The sequence below is a fragment of the Perognathus longimembris genome, chromosome 2 (assembly GCF_023159225.1).
Source record: "Perognathus longimembris pacificus isolate PPM17 chromosome 2, ASM2315922v1, whole genome shotgun sequence".
Lineage (NCBI taxonomy): Eukaryota > Metazoa > Chordata > Mammalia > Rodentia > Heteromyidae > Perognathus > Perognathus longimembris.
The window spans coordinates 38,343,434-38,363,351 of record NC_063162.1 but is presented as its reverse complement, the minus strand read 5'-3'; the positions used below and the strand labels follow the sequence as shown (position 1 = coordinate 38,363,351).

The 19,918-nt window shown below is 38.6% G+C and overlaps 1 protein-coding gene across 6 annotated transcripts in view; it reads left to right on the top strand.

Moving 5' to 3' along the window:
- Ank3 (ankyrin 3) overlaps positions 1 to 19,918 on the top strand; it is a 526,258-nt gene that overhangs the window by 363,466 nt on the left and 142,874 nt on the right. For all 6 annotated transcript variants that reach the window (XM_048338833.1, XM_048338830.1, XM_048338829.1 and 3 more), the window contains one exon: positions 10,062 to 10,160. In XM_048338833.1, coding sequence (XP_048194790.1) covers positions 10,062 to 10,160 — 99 coding nt within the window. The remainder of the gene's footprint in view (positions 1 to 10,061; positions 10,161 to 19,918) is intronic.

Here is a 19,918-nt window from a genome sequence, read left to right as displayed (position 1 = left end):
GGTGTTGTGCAAAAGGGGTATAGTTTCATAATAAGGCAGTAAGTACATTTCTTGTGATATCTTACACACTCATTTTTCTTTCCCTTCCCTAGATCAGGTAGGCATATATACAATATCCAGTGTACCAAAATCATATACAGTAACCACATAGGGTATGCCAAAGGAAATTCACCTAGAACTTTAAATGTAATGTCAGCAATACAATCCTCCTGTGTCCTTCTCTTGGAGTTGTTCTTGCTTATCTTCGTCTTATATGATCATGTGTACATAGCTGTTGAGCTATTGTGATAGTAGTTGTTTGGTTTCAGATACATAATGTAAAGTCACTGACCCAAACATGTGGAAATACCATTTGAAAAGAAGTTTGTTGTTTTGCACACCTGGTCTCTACTACCCACCCCCCCCCACCCTAACAGTCATATATCAAGGAAGCCATGCCCCTTTGTTCTCTGTGTTCTAGGCTTGTCTCGCTCAACATTATTTGTTCAAGTTCTGACCATTTCCCTGCGAATACCAATATTTTATCATTTCTAATTGCTATGTAGTATTCCATTGTGTTTAGGTGCCACATTTTTTGTATCAATTCATCTGTAGTGGGGCATCTGGGTTGTTAACATATTTTAGCTATTGTGAATTGTGCAGCGATAAACATGGATGTGCAGATGCCTTTATGATATCCTGAGACCTGTTGTTCAGGATAGATGCCTAGGAGTGGTATGGCTGGGTCATAGGGTATGTCTATGCTGAGCTTTTTGAGTAACCTCCATATTGTTCTCCAAAGTGGTTGCACTAATTTGCACTCCCATCAACAGTGGAGAAGGGTTCCTCTTTCCCCACATCCCTTCAATACATAGGTTATTATAGATGTAAAATGAGACCATGTTTTATCTCAGGACCCGCATAGAGTTGGAACTATAATTAGTAACTCTGTCCTGTAGCAACTTTGTTCTCATATAAGCCAAATATTTACTTGGTCTAAATCAACAGGTGTCAAAAATTTTTAAGTCTTGGGCTGGGGATATGGCCTAGTGGCAAGAGTGCTTGCCTCGTATACATGAGGCCCTGGGTTCAATTCCCCAGCACCACATATACAGAAAACGGCCAGAAGTGGCACTGTGGCTCAAGTGGCAGAGTGCTAGCCTTGAGCAAAAAGAAGCCAGGGACAGTGCTCAGTCCCTGAGTCCAAGCCCCAGGACTGGCCAAAAAAAAAAAAAAAAATTAAGTCTTTTAACAAAGGCTGATGTAATAAAAAGACATTTATTATTTACATCTTCAGAGCTCAAATTCCTTGTTTGTACAAAATAATGGAAATTCTGAAGTGTCATCTAAATGTGTGTGTGTGTACTTAAAAACTAGCCATCAGGGTGGTTACTATCAAAAGACCCATTGTAGAGACAGTGTAGAGACAGGAGTAGTAATGTACCCTGTTGAGAAAGACGTAATTCTTGAAGCCACAGGAAGAATGATCATATAACCCATGAGTTCCACTTCTTGAGTATTCACCAAGAAATCACTGAAACCAATCTCTCAAGAGACAGCTGCACACCTAACTTCATCACATCATTATTGACAGTAGTCAAAAGAGAAACACAACCCAGGCACCCAAAGTAGGTGAGTATCTGAGCCGAATGTAGTCTAGGCACTCATTAAATTCAGTCTTAGACAAGGAAGAAATTTGGGCTCATAATTTAGCATACATGAACCCTGTGCAAGGTAAAAGAAGCAGGCACAATAAAGCAAATGCTGAATGGTTCCTCTTGCATGAAACACCTTGACTACTCAATTGATAGAGACAGAATGGGATGGTGATTACTATGGGCTGGAGGGAGAGAGAAATGAGGAATTGCTTCATTGCCAGGAAGTATCCATTCCTCAAGACACAAAGAGTTCTGGAGGTTGGTTGCACAATAGTTTGGGAGTACTCAGGGCTACTGAACTATACATTTTATTCGTTAAGGTAGAAGTTTTATGTTGTGGATCTGTTACCACAATTATTTTTTGAAGTATACATTGAGAAACACAAACTAGGTATCTTTTTTTCTTTTCTTTTCTTTCTGATCCTGGAGCTTGAGTGCCACTTCCAGTTTTGTGATGGTTAATTGGAGGTAAGAGTCCCAAAGACTTTCCTGCCTGGTCTGGCTTTGAACTGCTATCTCAGCCTGCTGAGTAGCTAGGGTTACAGAAATGAACCACTAGCACCTAGCTAGAAACTTAAGTGCCTGCAAAGATCTGGTTAGCTTTAACATTCAGTTATGCAAAGGTCCTTGAGGAACAAGGTCTAAAATCAGCCTCAGTCCCAGTCTTCTTACCCCTCTGGCAACAGCTGGGATTGTATATCAACTGAGGGTGTGTGTGGAAAGCAAGTGTTGAATAGTTACTCTAAATAGGGTCTGCCTTTCCCCAGTGCTAAATCACTTGAAGAAACCAAAGAGAGAGCTGGCAGAACCTTGTTGAAATTGCTGGTGAGCCACGCTCTCTTTATCTGAATTGAAACCTCTGACAATATTAGTGATAAGCAGCTTCATATTATCCTCACAGGAAACCAAGCTCCTGAGTTTAGAGCAGAACAGATTCAACATTTAGCACCTGATTTCACAGCAGAAATAAAATATCCAAACATTTGCTGCTACTGCCTGGGGGTCCCAGAGCTATCAGTTAATCAGCTGGAATTAGGTTGGTCTCACTGGGAGAGGAATGAGGTTAGGGAGGTGTCAGTAGTGTCTGTTCCTTGAGAGTCAGTCTCAGTAAGGCAGGTGTGGGCTTAACCTCCTTATCTAGAAAGTACAGAGAGAAAAACTCATATGGAATAAGCCAGCAGTTAACAGAACTGGAGAAGAGACAGAGATGGTCTAAAGGACCTAGTTCTTTTAATTAAATTTTCATGAAGAGAAAAGTGGATATTTAATAATGGTAGTCATATCTGGATGAACAGAACAGTGTGGGAGAGGTTTCCTGATTTTGAACTAGTATGCTTCATGATAAATGCTAAGTTGAATTTCTTTTAGAAAAATTAATACTTAGATTTCAGAGTATACGAGTGGAGGAGCTTTTTGAGAATATTGACTTGTAAGAAGTTTTCCTGGAGCTGGTGGTTCAAGCCTGTAATCCCAGCTACTCAGGAGACTAAGATCTGAGGATCCTAGTTCAAAGCTAGCCCAGCCAGGAAAGTCCCTAAGACTCTTATCTCCAATTGCACTCAAAAATCTCAAAAGTGGAGCTGTGGCTCAAGGCCCTGAGTTCAAGCCCCACAAACAACAAAAAGAAAAAGAAATTTTCCTGGATATAGTCTCCAAATATCAAATCCTTATCCATCATTGTTTACAAAAATAAAATTTTTCAAACAATAGGCTGAGCATTGGTGGCTCGTACCTGTAGTAATCCTAGCTACTCAGAAGACTGAGAACTGAGGATTACAGTTCAAATCCAGCTCAAACAGGAAAATCTATGAAATTCTTATCTCCAATTAAGTCTGTGAGACTCATCTTCACCAGAAAACCAGAAGTGGACTTTGGCTCATAGTGGTGGAGTGCTAGCCTTGAGCAAAGAAGCTCAGGGACAGTGCCCTGACCCTAAATTCAAGCCCCATGACACTCTCTCTCTCTATCTCTCTCTCTCTCACACACACACACACACACACACACACACACACACACACACACACACACATAATCGCATAAAAAAAGAATGGAGTATGGAATATATCACAGCATGGAAGAACCTTGAAAACATTACTCAAAGTGAACAAAGCCAGTCACAAATGGCCACATGTTAAAAGACACAAGATCAGACTAGGAAAATTCACAGAGCAGAGTAGATTAATAGTTCAACAAGAGAACTAGGGACTTTAAAAAAGAGGGCAGGGGGAATGACCACTTGATAGAGTGAGATTTCTTTTAAGGATGGTGAACTTATTCTAGAATTAGATATAATTACTCAATGTACTAAAAAAAATCACTAAATTTTATACTCCAAAATGGTGAATTTTATGTTACCTAAATTATACTTCCATTTATTTACATTATAAAAATAAACCAGGAGAGTAGATCCTCCATGGAAAATAATAAAAACTTACAGAAAAAGGGTGATTCTAAGCCCTCGGGGCAATTAAACAGAATTGAAATTCTGCATTTTTCTACATTGTATCAAATGTTAAATATCAAACATTTATAAATTATGTACTCTCTTTCTGGAGTTTAGCAGATACAGATCCCCCTTAACCATTCTTTTTGGGGGTTTTTGGGGTTTTTTTTGGCCAGTCCTGGGGCTTGGACTCAGGGCCTGAGCACTGTCCCTGGCTTCTTTTTGCTCAAGGCTAGCACTCTGCCACTTGAGCTACAGTGCCACTTCTGGCCGTTTTCTGTATATGTGGTGCTAGGGAATTGAACCCAGGGCCTCATGTACACGAGGCAAGCACTCTTGCCACTAGGCCATATCCCCAGCCCACTCCCCTTAACCATTCTTAAAAACTTAGAGAAGGTATACTTGTAACTGTGAGTTAAATGACAATAGTATTATTTGCTTCACTATTCTCTCTATGGACCTGTTTGCTAATCTTTTTTTTTTCTGTTTCTGTTTCCCCCATGAATAGTATTAAAGTATAAGGAAACAGAATGATAAAATTAACATTTTTAAATGCATATGACTTACATACCTACCCTCAAGACATTGAAATCTAGATCCTGCTGCATCTTGTTTCACAACTTTTTAGTGACCATAGTAAATGTGAAAGTAATAAGAATTAGCAGGTGATACTTAACCTTCAATTATTTTAGAACTTTACTTTGTTTTTGAGAGCATGTTAGAAACCAAGCTAAAACCATTGTATTATTTAATTCTTCATATGTAGAAGATTTCAAGTGACAACACCTTTCATGTACTCTGTCTCTTAGAGACAACTTCTGTCAGTCATTTTCAAAGGACTGACATGGTAGGAAAAAGAGGAAACCAGTAATAAGCTGTTCCATGCGTGCATGCGAGTCCAGGTGCTTAAATTCAGGGCCTGGGCTTGAGCTATTTTTGCCCATGGCTAGCATTCTGTCACTTAAGCCACAGCTTCACTTTTAGCCTTTTTAATGATTAATTGGAAATATAAATCTCATGGATTTTCCTTCCCAGGCTGACTTTGAACTGAAATCCTCAGATCTCAGCTTCCTGAGTAGCTAGGATTACAGGCATGAGCCACCCATGCCTGACTAATGAGTTCTTTATACAATCAAGCTAAAAAGAAAAGAAAGCTGACATTTGTCACCAGCAGAATAGGAAATGACCTTGCTTTGGTGACTGTGCCAAGAAGTAAATCTAGCTGTTCCCTGAGCTGGGATTTTTCAGGAAAATTAAGAGGGAGGAAATAGGCATTCCCCAGCAGAGATAGCTGCTTCCTCCAGGTTGCTTTTGTCAATAATATAGCCTCTACATGCTTCTATCATGTTGTACCATGATAAATACTAAATACCCCACATGTCTATTATGTCACATCAGCCATGGCTCAGCCTGAGATTGACAATTTCTCCACTGATCCTACCCAGCACAGTCCTGCTGTGGTCCTGACAGCCCAAACCTGTGTTGAGCCCCTTTGGCAAGGATCCTAATTCAACACCTTCTGATTTCATTGCCTCCATGACTCATTTAGAACTGCATTGTTTTCCTGCCAAAACTAGTTCATAAGACCCTTGCAAGATGCAGTTTCAGATATATTTTTAATTATATATGATAAATAAGAAGAATAACAAACCTAGCACTTTCATGTTTAGTAAGTGTCAAGGATCATTTTTTAAGACAACCCTTACTAATTCACTTAATCCTCATACGCATGTACTGAGAAATTAAATGCACCTAAGGTTATGTATCAAGTATTGAGCAGCCCTAGAATCTGAACATAAGCAGTCTTGCCCATAAACACTGTACCACTCCACCAAAACACTGTCTTTGTGTCATGGTGTCCTATTAGTTGTTCCAAAAATGCTCTAATGATAAGACTTGGTTGTGTGTCTATACTGTCAAGAAGTGAAGAATGTGTGAGCGTAGGGTCAGACAAATCCTGGCATCATCATGAACTTTTGCAAGTTAGCTTGAATTTGAGGGGATTAGTATTTTCCTCCATAAAATAAAGACAAAATGTCAATACTGTCTCTTTCTTGGGTTGTTCTGTCCATTAAGCCAGGAGGAATGCAATGCCTATAAATTTCTTCCTTTTGACACCCATTACTTCACGTCTCCTCCTGTCAGCCCTCTGCTGGAGGCAGTAGAGGTAGCATGTCCATTACGTTAAAGAGAATAGCAGTCCACACAGGATAAGACACATTTCCAAGATCACCCAATAGGAAAGCAGGTGTTTGAGGGTGAAGATTCGGGCCTGTTCTTATTCTCAGTGAGACATGCCTTTTGTCAGAATGACGTCCACTAAGAGAAGACATGGAAATAAATGCTGGAACCAGGATAGAATTCTCTTCTGCCCTCAAACTCATTGCTAAAAAATCTTTTGCATATCCTAGGTCAGTATTATGGTTTAATCTATGGAGATGTTTTCATTTTAAAAGTGGTTGTTGTAAAATATGATGTGAATGGGCTGGGAATATGGCCTAGTGGTAGGGTGCTTGCCTTATGTACATGAAGCACTGGGTTCCATTCCTCAGCACCACATATATAGAAAAAGCCAGAAGTGGCGCTGTGGCTCAAGTGGTAGAGTGCCTTGAGCAAAAAGAAGCCAGGGACAGTGCTCAGGCCCTGAGTTCAAGCCCCAGGACTGGCAAAACCAAACCAAAAATAAAATAAAATATGATGTGAAGAAACGTAATGCAGTAAATATTACTAGAAAGGAATATGATGAATTATAGGGGAATATACTGAAATTGTACAAATCCTAAAAGATCTTAACTTATTCTGGGCAATATGCTGTTTTCTTCCCCCCTAAAAACTGGAAGCAAAACTTACTCTTCTGATTTGGGATTTTAACCCTGACATCATTGATTGGTGCCTAAGTTGTTGTAGAGAAAAAGCCTTATCTGAAAGCCTTATCTGAGATTGCCAAGCTGCACATTAGGGAAACAGCAAGGAGCTGTGGGGTTTCCTTAAACACGTAATTAGCTCATTGCCTCAGAAATTTGAGATAATTAAATTTACTGTGTACTATGATTTTGTTCCTGTCAAAATGCAGAATAGTCACCCAGACCCTGATAGTGTGTATGTGTGTGTATGTGTATGTGTGTGTGCATACGTATGTGCCTGTGTATTGATCCTGGGTCTTAAACTCAGAGTCTAGGCCCTGTCCCTGAACTTTTTTGCTCAAAGCTAGTTCTCAGCCACTTGATCCAGAGTTTCACTTCTGGTTTTTTGGTGATTAATTGGACATAAATGTCTCACAGACTTTCCTCAGATCTCAACCTCCTAAGTAGTTAGGATTAGAGGCCTGAGCCACCCACACCCAGCTGGTTAAATGTTTTTTATATAAATAATTTATATCTATTTCCTTTCATTGTTGCCTGTATTTCATTGTTACACATGTATAATGTGGGATTCCTTTTTTTCTCTTTATTTCCATGTTTTAGAATGACTGGGGAGAAATACATATTAGATCCACGAAATCATATTTATCCTTTTTAAAGTGAATAATTATTATATGGAATAGCTTAGTAGGGCTGTTGTGCTGGTGATGAAAATAATGATATTTTAAACCAAAGCTCAAAGACCTAAGTGAAATGGGGTAATGATTAGAAATTGGAAAATGAGGGGGGTTTGACCCCAGCCCAAGCTCTGTGATTCAAGGTAAACACATCAACTCCATTATATTATTTATTAGATTATTGTGAGGGTAAAATGAAATTAAAGATGTAGAAGCACTTTATAACACTTTTGTGGGTTTGTTTTTCTTCAGAAAAAAAGTATTATATTTTTGTTATGTTTTAAGGAGTGGTACAAAAAAGTAACTATTCAACAAATCTGTTTATGAATACAATGCATCTTGATTAATGACACTTTTGAATTTTCAAAGTCTAAATCCTCTAGGAATCATGAAAGAAGTAGAAGAAAATATGTGAGTTAGGATGCAAAGGGCTCTTTTGCCGTCTGCAGAACTGATCTGTGAGAGAGTACATCAATACAGAAGATAGCAATATTAGAAATAGAATCATTGCTCTCGTGGCAAATAGCCTGTTGTGACCACAGTTAATGAAGGATTCCTCAACCAGGTGAGAATTCACTATGTAAGGAATGGTAGCATGGAAGGCCTCACCTACCCTGGGAAGTGGTGAGTCTATGTCCTGTTCCACTCAGGCTCTTACCAACTTTCCTATTGCTCCTGCCAGCTCAGGACTAGATTCATTCACATTGCTGCTGTCATGAGAGCCACACATAATTAGTTGGGCTCAGCACACAGAGGTAAGAGACAAAGCTAAATGTCATTGCAATGTATACTGCATTCAGCCAGCTTTTCACCCACACCAAAAAGCCTAAAGCATACACAGTGCATATTACATATAGGTTGATTTCTTCCTTGGTGGTTTATTTACACACATTAAATCCTTTAGCTATAAAGTCTAGAGCAGGGACCAAGGACTGCTGGGATGATTATGTCATTCCAACTTTGTTTACCTATTATATGTGGCTATTTTGTGTTATAGTGGCAGAGCTAAGCAAGTTTATTAGAGGCTGTGTGACTTGTCTACAAGACAGAAAGTTTTGCTATCTGGCCCTGTGTAGGAAATGCCTGCCTGGGACTGGAGATGTAGTCCAGTGGTAGAGCACTTACCTAGTTATATATAGGGTTACGGGCTTGATTTCCTCTCCCCTCCTCCCCAATATTACCAAAAAATAATAGTTAGCCTGCCTGTTATAGAGCAATGCTATTAATCCTCAGCAACCTCTGCTAGAATTAGTTACTAAGACAAATTTGTTTACTCAGGCAAATCTCCTTTTATAATGAATTAATTGCTATTTCTATTTTGGAATAAAATGCCTAAATTAGTATCACAGAATATCTTGCAAATTTTTTCCCAAATATTTTGTATGTATTGACCTGAAAGTTTGCCATGTATAGTTGGTTGGACTGGGAGGTGAAGCTATATCCTCATGTCTATCAGAAAAAGAAGAAATTATTTTTCACTTTTTGGAACAAATATTCATTTTCAAATAATTTTAATTTACAAAGAAGTCACAAAGATACATAAAGTATCTAGATATTCTTCACCCAGTTTCCCCCTTAGTAAGTCCATATTGGTACAATACATTTCTCAAAATCAATTGTTATTCGCAAGACTCTAAACTGTATATAGATTTAATCTGTTTTTCATCTAATATCCTTAAATGTTCCAATGTGTCATCAGGATACATATATCACTTTCTTATTTGTGATAGTACGCAGTGCTTGTAACTGTTTTTAAAATTTTTTTTCAATTAATTTTTTTTTTTCTAGTCGTGGGGCTTGAACTCTGGGCCTGGGTGCTGTCCCTGAGCTCTTCAGCTCAAGGCTAACACTCTACCACTTGAACCACAGCTCCACTTCCAGTTTTCTGTTGGTTAACTGGAGATAAGAGTCTCAAGGACTCTCCTACCCGGGCTGTCTTTGAACCTTGATCCTCAGATCTCAGCCTCCTGAGTAGCTAGGGATTTCAGGCATGAGCCACCAGCTCCTGGCAAATTTTATTATCTTTAAACAAACATACAAAGGGGTTTTTGTTCAATCAGTTTATGAGTACAATGCAGCTTGATCAATGTTACCCTTTTTATCATCCTTTCCCCATCTGTGTCAACTCTACCCATTCTCTCAAGTTACCTAGACACAGAATTTTTAAGAAGAAAATTTATCATCTCACTTATCAGTCACCACCAGTGGTTGAACTGGATAAACTTGGACGCCATTCCACAGACTGTCTCCTTTAAAATTCATCTTTTTATGAGTCTCCTTTTGAAATCTCGACCTGGCAGACCAAAATGTTTGGAAACATACTACTCATAACATGTGGTATAAAAAGAAGGAAAAGAATGATGATAATGTACAATGATGTTGAATAAACGCAGTTTTTGTTAAAGCCGTGGATAAAAAAACCTTTTTTTTTTGTTTTTTACAGAATGACATCACTCCTTTACATGTTGCATCAAAAAGAGGAAATGCAAATATGGTAAAACTATTGCTTGACCGAGGAGCTAAAATTGATGCCAAAACCAGAGTAAGTGTGCTACTCATATGCATGAACATGCTTTCAGGAAGTAGTAATGCCTTTGCATTGGTTCACCACTGTCTCTTTTTTCTTTTTCATTTATTCTATCTCTTGAAAAACAACTACCTCATTTTTTTTTTGTTTTGGAGTGTTTTTTTGGGGAGTGGAGGAAAAGTTGTCAGTCATGGGGCTTGAACCCTGGGTTTGGATCCTATCTGTAAGCTTTTGTACTCAAGACTAGTATTCTACCACTTTGAGCCACAGCACCAATTCTGGTTTGGAGCTGGTTAATAGAGTCTCATAGACTTCCCTGCCCAGGCTGGCTTCAAACTGCGATCCTTAGATCTCAGCCTCCTGAGTAGCTAGGATTACAGGCATGAGCCACCAATGCCCAGCTGACATTTTTTTCTTAAAATTGGGTGTCCATCTATACATATACATCATGAATATGTGTATTTAAACAGCATGTGGCTTTAATTATAGGAAGAAGGTCTAATGTGTGGAGTTGGATTGTATTCACTTTTTAACAATCCCCATCATCAAAGGATAATAGTATAGAAATACAAAATAAATTGTGGTTATAAGAAAGAGAAATTGAAGATTTTTTTAGACATTGAGTTTCAGAAAATAAAGCAAGACTAAAAGATTGTAGTAACTCATTTTACCACAAAGTGACATATTGGTACCACTGGAGTATGTACTTAAGAATGGTTTTGAGGCCAGGTACCTGTGACTTTCACCAGTAATTTTAGCTACTTAGGAGACTGAGATCTAAGGATCATGGTTTGAAACCAGTTTAGGCAGGAAGTTTTTTCCAGTACTGGAGTTTGAACCCAGGACCTTATGTTAGATGTTTGTCTTACTAGCTCAAATGGTGCTCTACCACATCCCCAATAACACAATTAAAATGTATATAGCTAGAAAGTTTTAAAGCCCACCAACATCTCTAGTAAGGTATTTATGGTATGTTGTATTAGTTTCATTTTTGTCATGGTGGTAGTAGTAGTATAAGGTTTGAACTCTTGGTCTTCATGAATATAATTTAGGAAGTTCTGTGGACATGAAAAAGAACTGAAACTTAGAATCTGACTTGAATCCTGGTTAAGAGTGTAACCAGCTGACTTACCCAGCCTATGTAACATTTCTGCTTGTAATTTTACCATCTGAGATAAAGAAAACTAATAGCTTGAAGGATTGCCACAGTGTTAAAGATAAAGATTCAAAATGGTTCCAGCATGAAGGAGGCTGGGAAAAATCCCAGTCATAGTTAATGTGTCTCTGAGCCCCAGTTAGTATTAAACTTCTAGGCAAGGAGTTTTCATGTTCCTACATTTCATGTGTGTTACACAATCTTAGCAAAAGCCAGCCTAATTTTTTTTAAAAGGTGACCTCTCCATGAGCACCCACTTATTTAAGAGCTCTGGGTAGGTCATTCCCTATCATTGTACCTCCTGCAGACCTGTGCTGCCCCTTCCATTAGTTCTGGTCTCCATGATTCTAAAATTAGCCTCATAACTTTAACCCTTCCATTAGTTCTGGTCTCCATGCTTCTAAAACTAGCCTGGTAACTTTAACTGATTCCTGTAATTCTTTGATTTATTATTTCATTCATTATTCACTACATTTATTCACTCAATCCATACATTATTATTGAGTTTCTACTGTGGACCAGGCATAGCAGACAGAAAAAGCAAAACAGGACATCATTTTCTGGGCCTTCGTATTGGGCTCCTTTGTCCTCTTACCCAGCCCAACTGTGGTTTTCATCAGAAAACCCAGACTTCTTTGTTCTGGTGGCTACTGAACCCAAGAACCATGTATACATCTTGTTTAAAACAACAACAACAACAACAACAACAATGGGCTGGGAATATGGGCCAGTGGTAGAGTGCTTGTCTCACATACATGAAGCCCTGGGTTCAATTCCTCAGCACCACATATATAGAAAAAGCCAGAAGTGGTGCTGTGGCTCAAGTGGTAGAGTGCTAGCCTTGAGCAAAAAGAAGCAAGGGACAGTGCTCAGGCCCTGAGTTCAAACCCCAGGACTGGCAAAAAAAAAAAAAATTCCTTGTAGAGAGGAAATATGAGGGGCAGTGAAGGTTGGCTCTAAAGGACTGCATCAGTAAGGACATAAATTGAAGATAAATCTTAGTGAACTGATTTTTTTTTTTTGTCGGATGTGGGGCTTGAATTCTAGGCCTGGTCACTGTCCTGAGCTCTTCAGCTCAAGGCTAGCCCTCTACCACTTAAGCAACAGCACCACTTCTGATTTTCTGGTGGTTACTTGGAGATAAGAGTTTCACAGATTTTCCTACCCAGGCTGGCTTTGAACCATAATCCTCAGATCTCAGCCTCCTGAGTAGATAAGATTACAGGCATGAGCCACCAGCACTGGCTTGAACTGATTTGTGTGTGTTTCATCAAGAAGCAATTTCATCAGTGTATAAAAGAACACTAGGAACATTGCTGTGAAATATATGTTCTTCTGCTAGGCATAGGCTGTTGAAAGACACTGTAAGGAATAACAAGTAGAGATACACTCACTTGATCTTTACACAGAGGTAAATAATAGAACTATCCATGAGAAGAAATTTAGGATACAGGAGCCAAGCAGTCTGACAGCCTCTGGCATTGTGTTGATATATGGATTACAAATTACTTTATTGATCTTTCTCTAGATAAGATTCATCAGTGATTAAAGTAGCAAATTAACCAGGCACTGTTGGCTCATGACAGTAATCCTAGCTACTCAGGAAGCTAAGGATCAATGTTTGAAGCCAGCCCAGGTAGCCACTTGTATTTCTAGTTAACTAGCAAAAAACCAATAATGGATATGTGGCTCAAGTGATAAAGCACCAGCCTTGAATGAAAAATCCAAACAAGACCACAAATTCAAACCCTACTACCAAGACACACACATACATACACATACACACATACACACACACACAGACTAGCAGCCTAGCAAAAATTTGTCACTTTGCATGCTACCAAACCCTTTCACAGGGTGTTTGGCACGATAAGAAGAACAAGTTTGCAGGAATTGATGGTACGTAGTGTCACAGAAGAAGGCTTAGAGATAAACATAAAAATTCTTAGGGATAAAAGTTATCAACAATGGAAAATAATGTACATTCTTAGAATTTGCTGTGTAGCTTGGTTCCTCTACTACCTATTCGGTTTTGACTTGGATTTACTTTTCTTTCATCTTGTGTGTACGACTTGAGAAACCAGAGAACAGAAAAGCCTGTCATTGTTGTGTTGTTTTCCTGCTGTGGAGTGGCTTAGGAGAAGGATGTCAATAGTTCATAGACTGAATTGCTCATAGACAGAATTCCTGGCAGACCAAATGGAAGAAAACGTAGTATATCCCCAAACTATGTGAACTGTGTGTTGGGGGGGGGGGAGGGGTATTCTCCTCATCAAAGCTTTCTTTCTGCCTTGCAAAGAGGAGGAAAGGGAGAGGGGGTGGAAGAGACTGAGCTAAAATGTCAGAAAGCCATTGGGGACAGTTAAACACAAAAGTGGAATTTTTCATCAGTACAAGATTTGGCTACCCAACTCAGTGGTAGCTTTTGCGAAAATAGATAATGTTACTTCCCCATCTACCTTGTTTCATTCAAATTTGACTTGGTATGCACTAATCTCCTAAGGTCTGGATTCTTTGCTTTCTGAGATGCTGTTTGTTTTGCAATACTAGGATTTAAACCCAGGGCTTTGTGCTTGCTAGGCAGGTGCTCTACCACTTGAACCATGCCTCCATCCCCTTTTTCTCTGATTATTTTTGAGGTAAGCTCTTGCTATTTGCTCAGGACACCCTGGAAACAATTACTTATGTTTCACAGTCATGTGAGACCATACCTCACTTTTTCTGTTGAGATGAGTTCTTGCAGATTTTTTTTTCCTGGACTAGCCTGGAAACCGCATCCTCCCAGTCCTTAGCCACCCATATAGCTGGTATGACAGGTTCATTCCCCCATGTTTAGTTGAGATGAGGTAGATCTTAACATGTTTTGCCTTGGCTGACCTCAAATTGTAATCCTCCTGAGCCAGAATGCCCAGCCTGGAGACTAACATCTCCTGACTTTACCTCAGAGGCCAGCTCTGGAAAGACCTTTCCCCATGGCTCTCTTCCCTTCCTGGGATGCTGACCTGATAAAGGATTCAGTTTAAAAGAAAGTCCTAGAGCTCTTTCATTCAAGGAAATAATCTTGAATTGTGCTCAGAGTAATTTCAGTGGTTTCTGAACAAGATCTGACCAGCTAGACAAGCAGAGTGAGTGTGTATTTTAATTTATTTTAGACCTAGCACTTAATCTCTGGTCTTAAATATGACTAGAAAGTGGTATTATTGTGTCCTGAGGGGGAAAAAAATCACACTCCTAAATCTACATTTCCTTCTTAATACAGACAGGGAGCTGTCCCTGATCATTTCACTCTTTTTTTTTTTCTGCAGAAAAGCACTGGATATTATAAGTTCAAAAAAAAAAAATTAGGGGCAGGTAGGCACCATGGCTCAACCTTTCACTCCCAGCTACCATTTGAAAGGCAGAGATCTAGGAGATTGAGGTTCCAGGCCAGCCTCAGGAAAAAAGTTAGCAAGACCCTCATCTCAACTAAAAAACTCACCGAGAGCAAGAGAGAATGAGAGAGAGAGAGAGAGAGAGAGAGAGAGAGAGAGAGAGACCCTTGCTATATAGAAAGTCTAAATAGGAAGACCCCAGTCAAACCTCACCCACACAAATACACATAAAATCCTCCCTTAAAAATAGCTATAGTAGGGGCTGGGAATATGGCCTAGTGGTAGAGTGCTTGCCTCGCATACAGGAAGCCCTAGGTTCAATTTCTCTGCACCACATATATAGAGAAAGCCAGAAGTGGCGCTATGGGTCAAGTGGCAGAATGCTAGCCTTGAGCAAAAAGAAGCCAGGAACAGTGCTTAGGCCCTGAGTTCAAGCCCCAGTACTGGAAAAAAAAAATAAATAGCTATAGTAGAAGGGCAAGGGCATATGTGACTCCAGTGGTAGAACTCCTGCCTAGCAGAAGGAAGATTAAAAACAAACCCTAGTATAACATTTTTTCTAGATTAAGAATAGGGCAAGTCATTATGAAATGGCCTTAGCTTTCCCAACTTTGGAGAAACTCTTTGAAGGAAACAATGTGTTTGATCATTTCAGGGTCCTCCAGACATAGAGAGTACAATTTTATTTACTCCCCTGCCCTGATACCTTTCTGGAATGTGGGAAAACTCATTGACTTTATCCAAATAGTGATCTAAAAGTAGTGGATGCATGTAACCTGCCTGATTCTCTAGAAGAATATACAAAGCAAACTCAACACAGTTTTTCATGTTAGCTAATGGCTATATGTTTCGAGTGCAAATATTCAGAAGGTTATCCGCTTTTTCCTCCTGTTTTCCCTTAGTAGATGTTGATAATACTCATATCCAATTTCTTTTAATAACTCCACCCCAGTTAGGCACACAAATACTTCATATTCATCAACTATAAAACATTTTATTGTCTTTCTTTACCAAAAGATAGACTTCAGTAAGTCACTATTGTTGTTTATTTATGAATCTTAAATTACTTGAACATGCAACATCTTGGTGAATGCTGGTTGCTCCTGTCTGTAATCTTAGCTATTCAGCAAGCTGAGATATGAGGGTCACACTATGAAGCCAGATCAGGCAGACATGTATGAGAGAGTTTTTCATCTCTAATTAAGTATAAAAAGCCAGAAGGGAGGTGTGTTTCAAATGTAGAGTGCTAGGCTTGAGTGAAAAAGCTAAGTAAAATCACAAGGCCTTACATTCAAGGCCCAGTACTAGCACCGAAAAAGAAAGGTCAAACAAAATCAATTGAGGTTTATAATATTTATAAAACAAAAGTTGAAATTAATAGTGTAATTGGAATTATAATAAAGAATTCTTATACATAAAGTGGTATATAATTTCAACATATAATATATGATATCTTTCCATATTTTATACATAACATATTTTCACATGATTAAAAATATATGCTATACTAGGTTCCAGTGGCTCATGCTACTCAGGACTGAGGATGGTGGTTCAGAGCCAGCCCAGATAAAAAAGTCTGTGAGACTCATATCACAATTAACTACCAGATCAGCACTAAAGCCACCAGCACAACAATGTTCATCGCAGCACATAGCTAAAATATGGAACCAACCCAGATGCCCCTCAGTAGATGAATGGATCAGGAAAATGTGGTACATATACTCAATGGAATTTTATGCCTCTATCAGAAAGAATGACATTGCCCCATTCATAAGGAAATGGAAGAACTTGGAAAAAATTATACGAAATGAAGTGAGCCAGACCCAAAGAAACATGGACTCTATAGTTTCCCTCATAGGGGATAATTAGCACAGGTTTAGGCTAGTCACAGCAGAAGATCACGAGCCCAATAGCTATGCCCTTATGAATGCATAAGATGATGCTAAGTGAAATGAACTCCATGTTATGGAAACGACTCTTATATCACTGTTGTAATTACTTTCAACATGCCATGTGAAGCTGTAGCTTCTTTTGTTAATGATCCTCTTGTATTCCCTTCCTGTGGTTGTCCTCGCACTATCACTGTATCTCATCTAAGTACCCTCAATACTGTACATACTGGTATTAGAACTAGGGAAGTAAAAGGGAATATCAAAATTGAGAGACAAAGGATAAAAAGACAAACGACTACAAAAGCAATACTTGCAAAACCATTTGGTGTAAACCAACTGAACAACTCATGGGGGGAGAGGACAAGGGGGAGAGGAAGGGGGAATGAGGGAGGAGGTAACAAACAGTACAAGAAATGTACCCATGGCTTAACGTATGTAACTGTAACCCCTCTGTACATCACTTTGACAATAAATAAGTAATTTTTAAAAAACAACAAACTACCAGAGAGCTAGAAATGGAGCTGATACTCAAGTGGTACAAATTTTCCTTGAGCTATAAACCTCAGAGACAGAGTCCAGGCCAAGATCAAGCCTTGTAACAGAGTTATAACCTCTAGAACAATTCACACTGGAGAGGAGAAAAAGAGAGATTTAGCTTAAAAAAAACAACAAGAAAAAGATAGCTCTGTGTGTGTGTGTGTGTTTGTCTGTCTATAATGATTAGAGTACTGAATATGAAATAACACTGAACTCAAGGAAGAAAAGAAAGAATAAATTAAAATAGAAAAGAGCAGAATAGAAAATACAAAAGAAATAGCATAAAGATAATGTAGTCTCAGAAAGCTGTACTTTTTTCAATTGATTTATTTATTGTCAAAGTGATGTGCAGAGGGATTACAGTTTCATACATAAGGCAGTGAGTAGATTTCTTATCAAACTTGTTAGCTCCTCCCTCATTTTTTTCCCACCTTCCCCTCTACCTAAGCTGTAATTTTTCTAAGCAGGAAGAAAAAGGATTTTTGCCATCTTCTCGAATATTAAAACATACAGAATACATACCAGAAAAGAGGGTTTGAAAGAAATGTTTTCTCTCCTATAAATTAGTGGCAGAAATAATTTCATGACGTGAAAAGACTATTGGATGCTTGTAATTTTAGATTGCTTGACAGGGTAAAAGAAACCCAACCCTTCAGACGCATGCATGAATGTAGACTGTTACTTCAGCCTCTTCTTTCCATGTGACTTTGGTTAGGTGTATGAAACCTAGGGAGCAGCTTTCTCATCTATTTATAGAACTACTGATGCTTTCTCATGGGATAAATGTCAAGATTAAGACGTAAACGTAAAGTGCCTGTAAGAGGGGCCACTCAAAAAAAAAATGTCATTTCACTTCCTCTTAGATAAATAGTATAACTCTTCAGCACTCCATAAAGTGAAGATATCCTGAGAATTGTTGGTGAAAAGATCAGTATGAGAATAGTTTTGCTATTACACTACAATTACTATCATCTAGTTTAGCTTTGGCTCACATTTCTTCTTTGTGAGCACTCTATATTATCTTTTACTGTTCTTATTTTTCAACAAAGTATTAGTTTCTGTCTCACATCTACATTATGTCTTGCTATTTGCTCAGGCCGGCCTGGAGAGATAATTATTTATATTTAACAGTCACATGTGACAGGAATCACTTTGTTTGAATTTCCTTTCCTTCTTAAGAGTGAGATATGGGGTGTGTGTGTGTGTGTGTGTGTGTGTGTGTGTTTGAATTGGATTGGTTTGGTTTGGTTTGTTTCTTTTGGTTTTGGTGTAGAAAGCAAGAAAGAGTGGGACCTAGCAGATACAAATCAAAATAAATATGTCAGTTTTTTTAAATGTTTGTGAAGTCATTCATTAGTATCCCCATCTTGAATGTGAGCAAATTCCATCTTGAAGAATATATTCTAGGCCTGTATTTTCAGGTGTGATACTCTAGTATCCTGTTCCATGCTTTTCAGGGAAATCAGACATAAAAGATGTTTCTGTCTTTCCTGTGGCAAGGTTTGCTCTTAGGCAAACATAGAGAGCATTGTGTTCAGCCAGCAACATGCGGTTCCCCCCTCACTAAGAAAATTACTGTCACTGAGATGAAATACAAGATCTGGAAAAGCCAGTTTTCCTTGACTCACAATTCTGCCCAAGGGAGACTTGTTCATTATGTTAGTGTTTTGAAAACCAAGGGAATTGAAAAATAAATAAATTACCTACCAACCCCATGCAATTTCATTTCCCTCTTGTAATGTTACCATAGCAACTGAGCATCCCTCCCTCTTCTCTGGTCCAATTACATGGGTTGTGTTCTTGCGGCAACCTCCTCTCAGTCCCCCCAAAATTGCTTTTGTCAGGAATTTTTGAGCAGGAAGTTGTTGATGCTATATACTGTTGAGGAACTGTTTTTGTTTCAGAATCTATTCCAAGGGACACTGTAAACTCACAGTAAATTCCTGGGGGTTGGGAGCAAGTTGCGGGGGTGGGGGGGTGAGCATTTGCTTTAAGGTAAAGAAATGCATCTGTGCACTATTGCATTGCCATTGTAGAATAATACCCATGGTGGTCCTTTTATCAAGTTTATAGCATTCTAAAGTCTAATCTCGATCTACAAATCATCCTATTGAGAATTGTATTTACTTGAAAGAATGAAATATTTTAATAGTTCTTCTGTAGTAGATACAATGAGTCTAAAACTTCTTCTCCCTCCCTTTTTCCATCCTTTCCTGAATGAGTAATCCCTTAGAGTTTTCATTTTTGTAGTACTGGGAATTGAGTCCAGGACCTTTTCTTGCTGGGCAAGCACTATATACTTGAGCTGGGTCCCCAGCAAGTTTTCATTTTTTAAATGAAGATTATAGGATTTGGGGTTTTGTTTTCAGACCTGGAGTTTGAACTCAGGGCCTGAGTAAACTCAGAACACCTGCTAGGCTGATGTTCTACCACTTATGAGGACAAAATGCTATGATGATTCCTGAGTTTGCTTCATAATCAACTGAGAAAGTGAGAAAAGTATGGATTTAGATGAATCATGATTGACCTTGAGGTGACAAATAAATTACTTTTTTCAACTGATGAAATCAGCAAAAAAATGTCTTCTGAATGGACTGTATGCCTCAGGGGATTTGATGGTTGAAATAGGTTTTACTCTTCGCCAAACATTTTGCATGTAGTGTGCAACATTGTGCTTTGAGGATCATGTTCAAGGACAAAGGAAGTAAGCTGAAATAATTATTTATTTGTGTGACTAGAGTTTGAAAATGTTTACACATAGTATTCTGGAAACTTTTGACAGTCTACTTAAGAGAAAATGGAAGACAGTTTTAACTT